At 30.2% G+C, this 18,179-nt stretch overlaps 1 protein-coding gene across 7 annotated transcripts in view; it reads right to left on the minus strand.

Annotated features, from left to right (window-relative positions):
* Window positions 1–263: 263 nt before the first annotated feature.
* The window catches only part of LOC106684170 (receptor-interacting serine/threonine-protein kinase 4), a 34,989-nt gene continuing 17,073 nt past the window's right edge, over window positions 264–18,179 (minus strand). For 2 of the 7 annotated variants that reach the window (XM_014426098.2, XM_014426097.2), the window contains exons 2-14: window positions 16,507–16,708; window positions 10,872–10,916; window positions 9,539–9,583; window positions 8,503–8,568; window positions 6,269–6,343; window positions 6,100–6,147; window positions 5,357–5,446; window positions 3,176–3,226; window positions 2,770–2,820; window positions 2,572–2,622; window positions 2,361–2,411; window positions 2,174–2,224; window positions 264–879 (exon numbers count right to left, since the gene is read on the minus strand). In XM_014426098.2, the coding sequence (XP_014281584.1) occupies window positions 322–879; window positions 2,174–2,224; window positions 2,361–2,411; window positions 2,572–2,622; window positions 2,770–2,820; window positions 3,176–3,226; window positions 5,357–5,446; window positions 6,100–6,147; window positions 6,269–6,343; window positions 8,503–8,568; window positions 9,539–9,583; window positions 10,872–10,883 (1,149 nt within the window). In that variant the 5' untranslated portion in view covers window positions 10,884–10,916; window positions 16,507–16,708 and the 3' untranslated portion in view covers window positions 264–321. The remainder of the gene's footprint in view (window positions 880–2,173; window positions 2,225–2,360; window positions 2,412–2,571; window positions 2,623–2,769; window positions 2,821–3,175; window positions 3,227–5,356; window positions 5,447–6,099; window positions 6,148–6,268; window positions 6,344–8,502; window positions 8,569–9,538; window positions 9,584–10,871; window positions 10,917–16,506; window positions 16,709–18,179) is intronic. The other 5 variants (XM_067050225.1, XM_067050226.1, XM_067050229.1 and 2 more) reach the window with 5 other exon arrangements.

Below are 18,179 nucleotides of genomic sequence, written 5' to 3' on the forward strand. Positions count from 1 at the left end.
TTACATAGGTGTATCCTTGAGACACTTCTATGGGTTATAGAATCTTTGATAATATTAATATTATAATTAGTATTAATATTATTACTTTTGATTCATATTAAATAAAGAAAAATTGTAGAGGAATATTAAGGAGGTATGGGAATATATATAGTTGGTAAATCTTTAAGAGAACCCTATGAAATTACATCATGAAATGCTGTATCTAACGATTTACAGTATTATAGCCTATTAAGAATTAAATTAAAAATAAAGTTAAAAAAACATAAAAACAAAGCGTTGTTATTACTACAACATAAAAAAGAAAACATACACGTGTATAGATCAAATGCCTCCAACAGACCTTAGATAATCTACCATTAAATTTCTTTTATATAATGTAGCTAAAAACAGAGGTGTCCATCCATCCTGATCTCTTGCATTAACATTAGCCCCAGCTTTAACTAGTAACTTTGCAATATTTAGATGACCTCCGCATGCTGCCAAGTGCATTGCAGTCCATCCAGCTCGATTGGTTTGATTCACGTTGATATTTTGGGTTAGTATCCACTTAACCATTGAAGTCTGTCCTCTCAGGGTAGCTCTGTGCAGAACTGTATACCCAGTCAGGTCTAATTTATTTATGTCAGCTCCCCAATACAATAGAAGTTCTAAAATGTCCTCATAACCTTTTTCTGCTGCTACATGCATGGGATACAGCCCTTTACGGTCTGCAATTTCATATGAAGCACCGAGCTTCAACAGGGTTAAGGTCAATTTTAAATTACCAGCCCTTACAGCACTCATCAATATATTTCTTTTCCTACTCTTGATAAGACGAAGTAATTCACTATCTGTCATGTCTGGTATTTCTTTGAGATTTTCCCTCACAATGGATAAACCCTGTAAATAAACAATAATATATTATTAACAAATAAACGAACTAGTTTGTCTTATGTAAAACAAACACAATAATGAATTCTTTATTTATTCTGGGACATACTTTTCAATAATATATAATTGAAAAATTGGAAATAAAAGCCCTTAAATATAAATAAATTAAAATAATACTAATTACAATAACAACAAATGAAATATAAAAAAGTATGGGGAGATATGTCTGCTCTCATCCAAATTTCAAAATGAAATAACTAACTTCTTGAAACATAACTATAACAAAAGTTAAGTACTGACAACATTTTAGTTTTTACCTAATGTGTATGAGTTTGAAATTTGAGATATATTCTTTTATATATGCTCGCAGTTAATAATAACACTTTAATTGCATCCTCAACTCTCTAATCCCATATCAAAAACTTCAAAGACTGGTGTCGAAATTGGAGGATTAAAATAAATCCTATCTAATCACTTTTACCCTATGTGGTAAACCTATCAACTGAAACATAGGACATAAGATGGCCTGGAGACCTTCAAATGTAGTAATGTAATTAAAGTGCTACTAATGGGTAGTTTCTCTACAAGTGATCTCTATAGATGTATGTTTATGTTAATAAAGTTGTAAATTTCAATAAAAAAAAATTCCTTTTTACAATCTTGGATTGACCGAGGATGTTCGATACAATACCATTGATATATTGAAATATTACAAGTATTATAAAATGATAGATTTAAATATTACTGATAGAGTGTCATTTAAAGCAAATAAAAATAAAGATAAGATACTGACTTCAACAAAAAATTACCTGGTTAAATATAAATAAATGTATAAAGAAATAAAAAATAATTATCAATGTTAAATCACATTTTTGCACCATATAGAAATATAAGAAACAGCAATCAAAGAAATGCTACCAAATTAATCAAGACATGCAGAGGATCTAGAATCTCCAAAATAAATTTATTAAAATGATCTGGAAAAATTGAAGGCTCTTTCTTCTTGCTTTGAAATTAAAAATGAAAATCTGTACTGCTACAACTCATGAAGGGTTAGAGGTACAATAAAGAACTGCTGTTTCTTGAACAATAGTTTTACAAGGAGGAGATTTTTTATATTGTTCTTGCTTAACTGTCAGATTTTTCCTCAATTAAGGGTACTTACTTTATAATGGCTCAGTGGACCTCAGAGAACTTTTAAACCCACTGGGTTGACTCACTACTTGAGAGAATCAAGTAAAGATAATAGTTTAAACAAAAATGTAAACAATATGCTAGACAGAAATTTTTAAATAGATCTTACCTCCTGCTGTTCTTTAGTAAATGTTTTTGATTTTTTTTCCTGTATTTCATTCTAAAAATAATTATGATTAGAAGCATAATATTAAGAAAACTAAGCCTATTACAAAGAAATATAGATTAATACAGAAAATAGTTTAAAAAAAAAAAATTTAAACAACATTATATAGAATGTTTGGAACTAATCTTACCTCCTGCTCTTCTTTATCATGAATTTCTAATTTTTTTTCCTGCTTTTTGACCTAAAAATAATCATAAGTAGTATAAAGAAGTATAATACTATCTTAAGAGAACTGAGACTATTACACAAAAATATTGATTAATAGAGAGAATCTAGTAAAGAAAATAGTTTTTAAAAAATTTAAACAATACGTTAGGGAGAAAGTTTGGAACAAATCTTACCTCCTGCTCTACTTCATCATGAATTCCTAATTTTTTTTCCTGCTTTTCGATCTAAAAATAAATATAATTAAAATTACAATATTAAGAGAACTGAGCCTATTACACAGAAATATTGATTAATATAGAGAATCTAATAAATAAAATAGTTTAAAAAAATGTAAACAATACGTTAGAGAGAAAGTTTGGAACAAATCTTACCTCCTGCTCTTCTTTATCATACTTATTAAATTTGTTTTCCGGTCTTTCAACCTAAAAATAATTATCACTAAAAGTATAGTGTTAACATAATTGAGTCTATTACACAGATATATTAAGAATCAAGTAAAGAAAGTAGTCAAAGTAGTCAAGTTAGAGAGAAAGTTTGGAAAAAATCTTACCTCTTGCACTAAACAATATATTAAAGATAAATTGAAGATCAAATCTTACTTTCAGCCCTTCTTTGTCATATATTTCTAACTTTCCTTAATCTAAAAGTAATTGTATTTACAAGTATAATATTAAGAGAACTGAGCCTATTACAAAGAAATACTGATGAATGGATAGAATCAAATAAAGAAAATGGTTTTTAAAATATGTTACAATGAAAATTTGCAACTAATCTTACCTCTTGTACGTCTTTGTCATACATTTTTAATTTTCCATCTGGCCTTTTAATCTAAAAATAATTATAATTAAAAGTATAATGAACACCAATCATAGTTTTTTTAATTTAATTTAAGATTTAATTTATTTATTTAATTTAAGATATCTTATCCCTGTTTTATGACACATCATTTACAGTTTCCCTTAGATAAAACTGATCAATCACAACTTCAAAGAATTAGAATTTGTTCAATATATTAAATTGTTCAATCATTCAAAGGATGAGAATTTGAATGCAATAATTTAAAATTATCTTGTGCAGCCCATATGAGTTTAACACCTACCTAACATTTTTATGATTTCTGAGTTTCAAATCAGGCACTATAACCATGGGATTGCACAAAAATTCAGTGGTGAATCCTCCATTTCAGGGTTAGAGGAAATAATGATTTTAGTTGGTTTCAGCACACCAAAAAACATGAAAACCAGCCAAAATTATTAAATTCAATTTCCCGAAGTTACTTTTTGTAGAACTGTGTTATTATTATTATTTCTATTTTTGCTCGAAAATGATTATATTAAAATACCTATTTGTAAACCTTAAGGGTTCATATGACCAAGATGTTAAAATCATTTATCACTGTGGATAACCCTATCCCTAGTAAAAGAAAAAAAATGTAATAATCAAAATCACATTCATTTATTATTATCATTACAAATGATAATTGATTATTTTTATAATTTACTGATGCTATACTTAAAGCTATAGATTTACAAGATTGATCATTATTTTAAATAAGCTGCGCTACGTTACATTATTATTATGAACCAATTGAGAATGTGGAATTGCAAAGTCATCATTCTTATACCCCATGCCTATTGGTAAAATATATAACACTGAACCCAAAGGAGGGTTAATTATAACAGAAGCAGATATGGGAATATAGTAGTAAATAATGACTGATTTGGTCCAAATATGGAGATATGCTGTGGATTAATTTTATCAGATTTCATCCACTAATTTTGCTTCAGCATGAGCCAAAGTATTGTTTTTTTATTAACTTGAATATTTCAAATTCCTCCTGTAGATTGTATTATTAACTGACAAATGAGATTACTAAAAATAAAAATACTGAAATTCAGTAATATTCAAAATTCAGAAAATAAATCGTAAATCATAAGTCATCGATAGTTACAACTATCAGGAAATTAGAAGTTTAATGACATTGGCAAAATATTACTCAGGAAAGATTAATTGAATTTTTTTTATTATTGTTTATAAGATATTCAATATAGAAAGTATACCACTTTATTCAGTGAGTAGTAACTGCATCAACTATATTGGTAAAAGTCACAGCAGCTCCTTAAATAATAATGATAGTACATTGCAATGAAATGGATTGTTATCATTTTAACTTTCCGAAAGAAAAACGATAGAAGGTAAGAAGAAAAGTACTAAAATTTATTCTTAAACCTTGAAATATAGATGATTTTGTTCCTTCCTTCTCAGTAGAGAAATGATGAGGAAGCTATGCTGACCCATAAAATTAATTAATACCCTATTTTTTAAAACTTCATTAATTTTTAAAATTAAAATTGTTTATATTGCAATGCATCCTAAAAGCAATCCACAAACAGGCTATGTGATAAACATGTTTCTCTCAGTAAGAAGAAAAGACATTCCACACATTATCACATCACAAAAAACTTTACTCCATTACAGCCAGTAATTTTAGATGTTTTTTTTTTTTTTTTATAATAAAAGAATCATTTAAATAGCCTGGTTACGTTTGATATCACTCAGAATGTGCTGCAGGATACAAGAGTTTTTAAATATTTCATATTTTATAAATTAGAGTAAGCCACCCATTTTTTGGTCAGTAGATTTAAAGAAAAAATATATATTACTCAATGACAGGATAAATAGTAAAATTTTTCATTGGTTTTAAAAATGACCCAAAAAAAAAAAATCACCTGAAACATCATAAATAATTTTATCCAATAGAGTATATTTTCTGTAAAATTTTATATAAAACTTTGGGAGCTTTAGTTATGAGATGTAATAATGTAGATAATAAATATGTAATTTTCTTTATTCATAGGATTCAACAAATATCTCTTATTAAAAAAAAATTCCAACCATATCTCAACGTATGTATCAATTAAATTAATTAATTTAAAAATATGTTAGTACTAATCTAACCTCCTCTGAAGATGTCATCAGTTCTTCTTCAGGTGATTCTGGAAGTACTTCTTTACTCGATTCTGACTTCCCTTTCTTTCTTGAAAAAGACTAAAAAAAAATAATTTTGAGTCAAAAAATTAACTAACAATAATAATAAAAATAAAGTCATGGGTTGTTCTTGAACAACTTGAACATTTTGTGTAATATATAATTTGAAGTTTTTAAGGTGAAAAATGATCAATAATTATTCAAAGCATTTGGAGATAGGGCTGTAAAGAAAAAATAACAAATGAAATACATTGATTTTGTAAAATTTTAAATTACTTTTGAAAATAAAAAAATCATTGAATAAAGATGATTTTTTCCATAATGAAAGTAACATTTTATATAGCTTTATTATAAGTAATAGCTTTTAGAATGTAAAACAGCTTTTGCAAAATGGAAAAAATTGTTTTTAAATACAGGATATTTTACTTATTTTGAATTGGGACAACCACCTCAAAATCAAGTTTTGAAAATGACTGAAACAACCCTAAAAATATTCAAATATTCCAAATATCATAAATAAAAATATGTAATTTTCTGGAAATTTTCAATTACAGCTTAGAAAGCATTAGCTATGAAGATTATTTTCTTTGTCTATAGTATTTATTAAATATCTCACTTAAAACAAATTCCAATCATATCTAAAAGAAAAGTCTATCAATAAAATTAATAAATAAATAAAAAAAGTTACAAAGATTGCTTAGTACTGAACTAACCTCCTTCACTGGTACATTCAGTTCTTCAATCACATCTTGAAATCCAATCTATTAATCAAATGTCTCATTTTATTAACAAATTCCTATCATGTCTGTAAACAACTTATACATATGTAAAAAAATTAATTTAAAAAAAAATGTTACAAAGATAGCTCATTACTGAACTAACCTTCTTCACATGTGTCTCCAGTTCTTCTTCAATGGTTTCTCCAAATTCAGGCTTTTTTACCTTTAAGGCAGCGGTCTACAAAATAATAATTAAGTATAAAAAATTTAATTAATTAAAATAAAATCATTGATTATTATTGGGCATATGTAATACTTAATTTGCAGTTTTTAAAGGTCACAAATGATCGATAATTATTCAAATTTTTTTGGGATTAGAGCAATAAAGAAAAAAACAAATAAATCACATTAATCTTGTATATTTTTTAATCAGTTTTAAAAATAATTGAATAAAAAAGTCAACTGAATAAAAAAAGATATGTTTAACAAAATAAATTAATATAATTTTTTCAATTTCTTGAGACTGGTATTTACTTGTTAAATAAATCAAATTGTATTCTTGTATAGTCTCAACACTTTTTATAATACAAACAAACTATTTATAATTTATAAATAGTTTGCTTATATGATAGTGATAGTGTGGATTAATTAAAAATGATGTTTTATAAAAATAGAGTGTGTTTGACTTATAATTAATGACTTGTGCAAAATAGCCTGCAAAACAATTTTTAAATTTTGATGGGAAGTGAGAATTTATATTTGAAGATTGTCCTTGAGGATGGCCGAAGTGGCCGAAACATTGCACTGTTAATGGAATAAAAAGTGTTGAGACTATACACCGATACAATTTGATTTATTTAAGAAATAAATAAATTGAAAATTTTGGAAATGTTTGAATTCTAATAAGTCCTTTGCATCTACATGTTTTATTTGTGATGAAAATATTTTTTCTGACCATCAGGATCTGGAAAAAAATCAAATGAACAATTGATCATTATGTTATAAAATTATTAATATAGGCCTAAGACGTGGAATACACAATACACCTAGATTTTTTTCTGGCTAGTCTTTTGCTGAAGACCTATATTTGAAGTCCAAAAGTGGGAATGTTGAGATTTGTTCATGAAATAAACATTGACTAACTTAGGCAGGATTTGAAACCACAATGTTCTTAACCAAGCACTCTGAGACCCTGGTCTCGATGTACTCACTTTGGGGATTTTTATGACTATTATATCAATATCTATTGCCTGCTTGTATGTACATTTATGATTCCCCACTGGAAGTTATAGAAAACGGGAAGAAGAGATTTAAGGTAGTTAAATCTAGCAATATTTAAACAACGCCTGAAATTGAAAAACAGCTTGATACTTCACTATCTTGAAGTCTCCTCTTTCCTCTAAGCAAATATTTCAAATAGGCCTGTCCCTCTCTGGGGGTTTTAGTGGGATGGGTTCATGTCTTGCATTGACCAACTGACTTTGTGTTCAGTTTTCATAATTACTAACTTCAACCCCATTCACTATAACCACTTCATCCTAATATTTTATTGCAAATAATCGAGAGACCAGGACGAGAGCTATCGATTAAAACATAAATAATGAAGTAGTATCAACCGAATCGAAAGTTATAGGACAAGGCTATAATGAAAATTTAGGAAAATAGCTCCTCCAAATAAAAATTGTGCACTGCCAATTGCCATGTTATAGTCTTCGGCCCATGCGCTATCCAGTGGTATAGTTGGAGTTTGCATATAGACAATACTACAACCATGATTTTGTTGTTAGGATTCCCCTCACTATGCTAATAAATACAACGATCAATTTCCGACATAATATTTTAAAATGAAGCCTACATTTACTTGACAAACGCTCTAAACTTCCCATTCACTACAAAAAATTAATATACACTACAATAATCAGACCAATTTGGACATATGGAATTGAGCTCTGGGGCTCCACCAAACCATCAAGTTCTTCCCGCATCCAATCGTTACAATCCAAAATCCTACGTAAAATCCTTGATGCTCCTTATGATATCACAAATAAACTCATTCACAAAGACCTTAAAATCCCATTCGTTGCAGATTTGACCCAAAACAGATATGCGTCTTTTCATTCCAAACTCCTTAACCATCCTAACCCATTAATTCTTAATCTTTCATCCTTAACAATCCCTGATAATCCTCGAAGGCGTCTGAAAAGAAGATGGCCACGGGACCTTCTAATTTAAATTAATGTTTGAAGTACCACCAATGGGTGTTTCATTCCCAAGATTTTCAAGTGTATATGAAACATACTACATATTTACCTATTGTATTATTTTGTACAGTTGTAAATTACATTAAATAAACAATTTAAAAAAAAAAAAAAAATGAAACCTTAGAAAAAATCTAACCTTCTCCAGATCTTTTTTATTCATTTCTGCGGCATTTTCAGCCTTCGCTATATTTTCCTCAAAAGTCTGAAATAATAATAATTCATCTAATTTACTAAATAAATTAACGCTTAGGGTAATAAAGGTATATTAATGACGATACCAATGATGACGTGTGCCGGTTAGAAGATAGGTATTAGAAATAAACATTTCTTGATTTCCTAGAATTAAAATCTTGGAGTAAAATTCCATCTTTTTTGAGGACTACATGCTAATGGCTGCTTCAACATGTCTTTCAAGGTTTACAAAACTCACGGTAGCTGGAGATAAGTGAAAATCTTTGTACAAATGGGCATAAACGTAAGGGGGAGCTGTGGACCCCTCTAGATTTATGGACCCAGGGAAAAAAATAAAGAAAATAGTGACCTTATTTGATAGATGGTTTCTTTAAAACATGCTATAATTAAGAAGGTAATGGCAGGGAAAGATGGTGGCGTCCGAAAAACCATCAGAGATGAAAAGTGCAAAACTGCCTTATATTTTCTTTGTGTTAGCCATTGGTTAAACTTTGTTGTTACCTATTTGAATTCAGTGTTGTTTCATTTTCAATAATTTATTATGATTATTGGTAATAAAAATTTAAAAAGTAATGATTGAATTTTATGAAGTAGAACTAAAATGGTTGGGTATTTCTTGGAATGCGGAATTGCATATCATTCATTTACCAACATTTCAGAATGAATGTGTATGTATATAACCTGCCTACGACCATGGAAGTACATGCATATGATGCTACGAAGGAAAAAATATTCTTTTTAACCTTTTGAAACAGCTGCCATTTTTATTCCGCATCAATTTTGACTAGCAATATTATAATTATAATTTGTTACAAACTTTTTTAAAAAAAAAAAGTCAACTAATAAATTTTTAAAGTTAAAAAATACCTTAGCAAGGCAAAAATACTAGCATAACAAAACTATTTTTAATCTCAAATAGCCTATAATTGAATAGGCAAAACAAAATTATAGGCAAAAAAGACGTAACAAAATTTTCTTACGGATAATGTCATTGCAATATCATGTTGTTCCTCCTCTTCAGCGATCTGAAAATAGTTTCCATTAAGATAGAAGATTTTTCATAACTTTCAAAGGAAATGGTATAACAAAGTATTTGATGTTGACCGTGGATATTATATGAGAAGATAGTTGAGAATGTGGTCAATGAACAACGCAAATAAGTAAAACTAATTTTATTATTGTCAACCTTTAGACCAGAATTTCAGGCCTTCATTTGAGCTAAGTACAAAACAAAATAAAAAAAGTATGATTAGAAAATAAGTAAAATAGTAATAACAGTAAGTAAAATATAATTAGAAAAAAAACAGTATGAGAATATAATAATATTAAAATAATAAAAAAGGGGATAAAAAAAAAATATATATACATATATGAAAACCAGTTATGTATATATGTAACAAATAAAAATTATTTAAAACCACCATTATATTATTAAATGACCACTATTTAATCAGAAAAGCTCCATACTAATATTTTACAAGAGGCATAAGACAACTTGTATAAATCCTCGAGAAAGATCTTTCTTTAAATAGTTTAACTTATGGTACATGAGAAGATGTACCAGTTTTCATTAATGTTATTAAAAATTGTGGTGAAATAATTGATTTTTTTTTTTTTCACCAGACTTTTTTACTAGGTAGTAGAGACGAGATAGAATGAGTGAGAGAAACACGTTAAAACTCAAAAAATGAACAAAAATGCAATTGCAAGTAGAAAAATCTCAAAATTCGCAACTTATTGGAATGTCTTTGGGTGAATTTGAAGCTAGGGGAAGAAAAAAGATGTGATTGCACGAAATGAGACCTCTATTTATAGCCACGTAAGTACAATAAAAGGCAAAATGAAAGGAATATGGTCCGGGTGCGGTCAAGAAAAACTCAAATAGTAGAAATATACTAATTTTGTTAATATAATCTACTATTTGAGTTTTTCTTGACCGCACCCGGACCATATTCCTTTCATCTTCACACACGGTCAATCAATAATCTTCCAGTAAAAGGCAAAATATTTGGGTTATTTGTGCAAACAAAAATGAGCCAAAAAACCTAAGAACAAAAAAAAAGATACAAATCTACCTGTTTAAGAAATAATCTTTGCATAGATAAACACAGACCAAAAATTAATTATTATAATTTTTTTTTCAGGGAGATCTCAAACGTAAAGGTCTGTTGAAAAATAAACCGTTACTTAATCTTAATATCATAGCTCCAAATAAAGTTGTAGCTAATACATACAAAATATAAGTTAAAGAAATAAACACAAGTTGAACTAACATATACAAAACACAAACTAATGAGTTTAAAATTTTCTTACGGATAATGACATAGGAGTCTCATGTTGTTCCTCCTCTTCAGCGATCTGAAAATAGTTTCCATTAAGAAGAAGATTCTTCATAACTTTCAAAGGAAATGAACAGATGATTTGAAGATATTTAATGAAAATATTACCATTTTACTGCATTGTGGTAATAACCCTTGAACGTAAAGTAAACTGAATTGTATCTAACTTAATTATTAACTAGAGAGAGCTAAAGGAAGCTGTAGAATAATTAAGAGCCATTTTTGAGCGAAATTTTATTTTTAGATGGAATATTTTTTTTTTTTTACCTTAAGTCAGTTAAATGAGTTAATATTATTTATTTTCAAATCAATAGCCTAAAATACTCTTATAAAGTTATTCGTGTTCATTGGAAGGGGATGTGGCATCTCATCAGCAACGAGCACACACCATTCACCGATTAGGTCAGAAATGCTCAGTCGCCAGATTTTTCTTCCTTTTTATTCTCTCAATTTCAACTAGAAACTGTACAACAGCACATTACACGGAGACACATCAAGTTCTTTGACAGTCTCCATGCTTCCTTCAATCCAATCTTCCGACCAAACACCCCATCCCCCCCTTCCTGCGAGGTGGCAGGGCAGAAAGGGCCTCAAAACTCCCATAAATACCCCTCTAGCTCCTTTCTCTTCTCTTGAATCCCCTCCCCCTCCTATTTTTCCCCTCCTATTTATCCCTGCTATTTTTCGACTTCTGACTATTTTTTATTATCTTTTGTCAATAACTATTAATTGTTTTATTAGTTCTTCTTTGTTCAACCATTCCGCGGAGGACCCTCTATTCCAAATTCTTTTTTATTAGTATTCTCACAGAATGAACCCATCACAGCTCAGTATCTCATTGTATACCTTAAGTACAAACGGTAGAAAAAGGTTTATTTATTTATTATATTATTTATTTACTTATTATTTACTTATTATTTATTATTATTTATTTATTTACTACTTTGTTATTTTTAAAATGAAATAAGGGTTGTAAAATGGAAGGGAAAGAAAAAAAAAGGAATAAATTGAAAAGCTTGTATTTAGTTTGTAGACTGATATTAATTGTAAAAGAATACTGTGGGAAAAAAAAAATTATATCTTTCTATTATATTGTATCATATAAAAAAATTAATTTATAAATTTATATATGTCCGATCACGGATTGATCAGTATGCTGTGTAATGTAGCAACCCGATGTATTTGGGCAGCATGATTGAATAAATTTCTTTCTCTCTCTCTCTAATTCGATTTATGTAACAAATGCAATGCAACTTTCTAATTCATGTCTTTTAGTTTCTGTTTTAGAGGGAACTGAAAAAACAAAACAAAAAAAAACAGGTTTATCATCCAATTAAAAGGTGTCCACTTTTTAGAGGCTATGAGTGATTAGAAACGTAAGGAGTTAAATTAGAGGTTAGAGGTAAGTAAATTTACTCAAGAGTAGGGTTAATGTTTTTAGGTAGATACAGTACACAAGCCCGGTGGAAAACAAAAAAGTTATTTCACCCCAATTTTTGATTATTCCAATGAAAATTGTGTAAAATTACTAGTCAAAGTTAATGAGTTTGTCAAATATAGTTTGGGAGGATAAGATATGGCAGCAGTTTCAAAACGTAAAAAAAAAAAATTGATTTCGGAGCTCCATATCTTTACAACTACCAACAATACTGGAAAATGTAATAAAACATCATTTAAAGTAGAATAAATTTGCTAAAATATTAGCCCTAATAGAGCTTATAACGTTCAATAGTTTTTGAGACACATTTTTTTAAAAAGCAAGATTTTATATCAATATAATAAAAAAATAATTGATTTCTAGTTGTTCGGACAAAATTTCTGAAAAATTCATATTAATGTGCAAATGTCATAAAACTACTATACCTGCGAAGATAAACATTATATATTACTTTATAATACATTTAACTACCTTTAATTTCAGTACTGACCTACCTATACTTGACACACTCATCAATTTTGCCTATATAAGTACGTGGTTTTCATAATAGTAATCATTTAGGATATGACCGGAGAGGCTTAGATGACGTTGACCAGTGGTGAGCGAATGATATGATGGGCAAAAATTCAAATTAATCTTTTTCCAGCCACGAGTTAATTTAAAAAAATTATTATCCGTCATATTCATACTTCCTCTCTGCAATTTTTTTAAATATTAATTTTTAATGTTAATAATTTCATGAACTCCTTTGGAAACCTATCACAGTTTAACTTGCTCTTTTCAAATTCAACTATAACTTACCACGTGCAGATAATGTCCTCCTGGGCAGAACAAAACCACGCTTTAAAAAAGCTCCCTTAATGGGATTTTGTAAATATAACCCACGAAAATAAAATAATCATAATAAGTTACTAACCACTACCTTATTTTTGGAAAAAAGAGCGCAATTACAATAATTTATATAACTTTTTTAAGTATGTAAGTCTTGTAGAAATAGTTTTTTGGATTAAATCGCTTTTACTTTAATTAGTTACTTAGTGTTTTATTTACTTGATACGGGGTGACCTATCACGAGGATCTTTCTACAAACCAAGAAGAAATTTATAATTCTGTTTCTAGAAGACAAACGGTCCAAACTTCCAATCCATTACAAAAGACTAATCTACATGACTATAAGAAGGCCTATCTGGACATGCGGAGTTGAGCTATGGGGCTCCACTAAACCATCCAATTCCTCCCGAATCCAATCCTTACAGTCCAAAATCCTTAATGCTTCTTACTTTGTCACAAATCAAATCATCCATCAGGACCACAATGTCCCATATGTTGCCGATTTGGCCAGAACCAGATACCATTCCTGCCATGGAAAACTTCCCAACCACCCAAACCAACTCGTTTCTAACCTGGCTCCTCCTTCATTACCTAGTAATCCTCCTAGGCGTCTGGAAGGAATAGGAATATACTTGCAAGAAGCCTCATCGATTACACCAAGTTTCAATATTCCTAGTTATCAATTTCACAGACAACCCATCGATTTGTTTAAACAGAAACAAAGAGGCCGGTTTGAATCCAACCCGGGGGGGTCGACTTTTATTACTGTGGCGGTCCCACGAACTGAAAACTTGACCCTCCTTCCCATGATTAGAATCACCCCATTCAAATGGGTAATATTCAGATGATACACTGTAGATAAAATGACAGAATGGTGAGGTAAGGGATCATTAAAAAATAGAAGATTCATTAGTACACATGGGCGTTAGCAGAGGATTTGTGAAACCCAAAAAACAAAAAGAAAGAAAATAGTGAGCTTAGTGGAGAGATGATTTGTTTCTGTAAACATGCTATAATTAGGAAGATAATGATAGGGAAAGATGGAGCGTCCAAAAAATCATCAGAGATAATTGCAAAACTGCCTTATATGTTCATTGTGCAAGCCATTGGTAAACTTTGTTGTTAAAAATTTAAATTCAGATTGAATTTTATGAAGTAAAAATCCTGCCTACGACCATTCAATACCAAGTACATTCCGTCCCAGAGGCCATATGAAAGATCAAAAACATCAAATTTCCATATAACATTAGAACATGATCAGATGAGCCGTTTTAAAAAAAATATTAGCGTTTCAAGCATAGTCCCCTGCATATTTGCGCCTGCTTAAGTGAATGAAAAGACGACTTCCTAGGAGGGATTCGAATCGACGCCGCTCCAGTCACGAGGCAGCTAAAGTTGGCTGATTTGATATTTATTCATCCACAGAACTCAAATTAGACTCTTTACGATTTAACGACTTCATTATTTATAAATTAAAAATTTATCTTCTCTCAACCTTAAACAGAAATTGCTTACAAGAAGAAACTTCATTACTCATTTGATCAGTTTTGATGATAAATCACTGAGAAAAAAAAATCAAAACTGAGCTTATTTCGTCTCTAATCTACTCAAATAGGTTAGCAGGCAGGACCTTGAATCATCAACTAATGTTTTAACGTAATAAAAAAGATTTCGGGCACCTCTTACTACCAATAGCAGTCTTAGAGGAAACGTTACGAATAAATGTTGTATTCACTAGATGCAGAAAAGAAAGTTATTTTTGTCCAGCTAGATCTACCATTTGTCCCACTGTGCGTCCCTTAAGACGTTATTTCTAATATTTTTTTTATTTTGACATATTAAGTTATTTTAGTAGTCTATTGTATTATATATTATTCATATTATGATCATCAACTTAAACGTTTTAGCGGCGTATCGTAAACGATAATAGGTTTGTTCCCAAGGTTGAGGGCAATGATCCAGGCAATAAAATATATTAAACATCAAGAAAAGGTACCAATCGAGCAGGTAAAGAGTGACCACAATGTATACCACACATACTCCTTATCTCCAAGACATAAAGAGCTAATTGCTAATGATCGGGATCAAAAGGAAAGCCCCCCGGAGTAGGAAACCTAAACACAATGACCTAGGCCATAAAATATATTAAACATCAAAAAAAGAACCTACCCTCCCCTTCCTCAGGGATCCGAAGTAATGGAGTGGAGCTGGGATTGGCCAATGAGAAGGCAAGGATCGGAAGGACATACCCCGAAGGAAAAAGTGAGGGTGAATAAGAGGTAGAGGGGTACAGGAGCGATTAAAGAGGAGGGAGAAAATGGTTGAAGGATAACATCCTCACTCTGATTGGCCAACGGAACAACCTGCGCAATGTCTTCAGTCCGCCGATGTACCCCAAGGTAGTATTGTCAGGTCCCATTCTCTATACGGGAATGGCGGGAATGATATATAGCAGATATCCCAACCCACCCTAACACAGTCCTAACAACATACGCTGATGACATAAGTGTACATTCTGTAAACAACAACGCTACTATACTAATGCATCACAAAATCTACAGACACAGATAGAATTCATTGAAGAATGATGTCAAAACTGAAGAATCAAAATAAATTCTAATAAATCCCACCAGATCACCTTTACTCTCCGGCATATACCTCTACCCTCCAGTCCTACAGTATCCTTTGTAAATATTTCATTAAGGCCTGTTGAACAGATTCCCTACTAAGGACTCCATTTTGACAAGAGCCTTGACTTGGAATCCCCATACAAGACTGAAACGATAAAAACTGCTCGTAGATTTCGATTACTACAACACCTACTATATAAATGTTGTAAACTTCCCATTCTTTACAAAAAATTATTATATACTATGATAATCAAACCAGTTTGGACATACAGAATTGAGCTCTGGAGCTCTACAAAACCATCAAATTCCTCCCGTATCCAATTCTTACAATCCAAAATTCTCCGTAAAATCCTTGATGCTTCTTATTACTTCACAAATAAACTCATCCACAAAGACCTTAACATCCCTTTCGTTGCAGGTTTGGCCTGAAATAAATATGCATCTTTTTATTCCAAACTCCTTACCCATCCTAACCCATTAGCTCTTAATATCTCATCCTTAACAATCCCTGATAATCCCTCCGAGGCGTCTGAAAATAAGATGGCCACGGGACGTTCTAATTTAAACTAATGTTCAAAGTCCCACTATTGGGGGGTTCCTTCCCAAAATATTCAAGTGTTTCCACTCAAACATTCATTCAGTTTACTTATTGTATTTTTTTGTTGTGTACAGATGTAAATTACAATAAATAAATTTGAAAAAAATCTTACCTGATTGTGTAGTTAAGATCTGATGCCAGGAGCTTGTTAGGAATTTGTACAACGGCTGCCATTGTAACAAACCGTCAACAATGTACAATACTTTATTGATTCTATTGAGAGTCCTCCTGCTGGGGAATACCCTAACAATAATAACGGTTTCAATAACTTCATTCAACAATTCAGCAATCCGTTCTGCATTACTATCACCGTCCTGTTGAGAATAATGACTATTTACTGTCGTATTAAATGGATATATGACATGGAAGATTGCAAAAAAAAAAAAAAAAAATTATTTTCTACTATAACATTATATTTAGTGTCAACTGGAATAAAACAGTTGTGAAATTATTTCGTGTATATTTTTGTGGATTATACATTGTTTGTTTACATGAAATAAAACTATTTACTTTTACTTTTCTAAGTTGGTAGGGTGTGAGACTGAGATTACTGGGAGGACAGCCAGAGCAAATTTGGTTTGCCACCTGTACCATATTTCTCAGGGTAAAATATATAAAAGTTTTGTATTTTCATTGTGTGAGTCGTTGGCTGCATATTGTAATAAATTTGAACTCAATACCCCAAATTTAAAACGCTTTATCTATGCTATGTGGCTGACGGAATGGTTAGAAAAATATCACAGTGTTTTAACGACCACTGAGGCAGAACATCAAGAATACAATACCATTATTTTTTCAGTCTTGAGAGTCTAGATTCACGTAAGATAATTCGTCATTTGTTTTCTCATTTAGCATTATATCCGTCTCAAATCCTTTTCCTTGTGTTTAATGATTAATTTAATGAGTTAGAGAAGTTGACCCGAGAGAGTGTGAGTCTGATATTACTGGGAGAACAGTCAGAGTTTGGGTGTTTTTGTTTCTTACCTCCTGTGTATTTATTATAAAAAACTAATACCATATATGAAGAATCCAAATATATACATCTATAGTGTGCCCTTCCGTTGCCACAGCAATTGAAGTTCAACAGAGTATGGATGCTCATTTGTTAGAGACCTGAATTCTCAGTTCACGTACGGCAATTGTGAATTCCATCAATAATGAGCATCTCTAAGGAAGTTCACAAATGACCTGAATTTCTGTGACTGTAGCAAGTGGTAATAGGTGTAGATCTGTAAATTTTGAGACCTTTCTCTCTGAAGGCGCCGCTTGGCACAGTACTGGGCTGTCTTAGGAATCTTGCGGGGCAAAATTTAAAACAGGTATTGAAAAAAAAAAATATGAAATGTTTACAAAACAACTTTTTAATGTAAATAAAATTAATTTAATAAAAGTATCATCTGGTAAATTTTCACTTATTTATGGTTTAACTATAAAACTTCAACACTTAAATCAAACTCCCATTGCTTCCAAACTATTTTAAGCTCTTTGTAATTTAAGTTGGTTGATAAAATTCATTACCGGTTCTATCAATAAGTTTTTATTATTTGAACATAAATTTGAAAATAAACTATAATAACAGGAAAAAAAAATAAGAACCTTTAATATACTTGGAAACAAATAAATATGACCACAAAATATAATCCTTTGACAATACTATATACTTAATTATACATAAGAAAAAAAAAGTTATAATAATGATTTGTATACTTAAATAGACCAGTATTTACTATCATTATATACAGGAATTGGATCCACTATTCAGATTGTCAATTTCATCTAACTTGT

Source organism: Halyomorpha halys, unplaced genomic scaffold, assembly GCF_000696795.3.
Source record: "Halyomorpha halys isolate HHAL.00 unplaced genomic scaffold, Hhal_1.1 Scaffold550.1, whole genome shotgun sequence".
Lineage (NCBI taxonomy): Eukaryota > Metazoa > Arthropoda > Insecta > Hemiptera > Pentatomidae > Halyomorpha > Halyomorpha halys.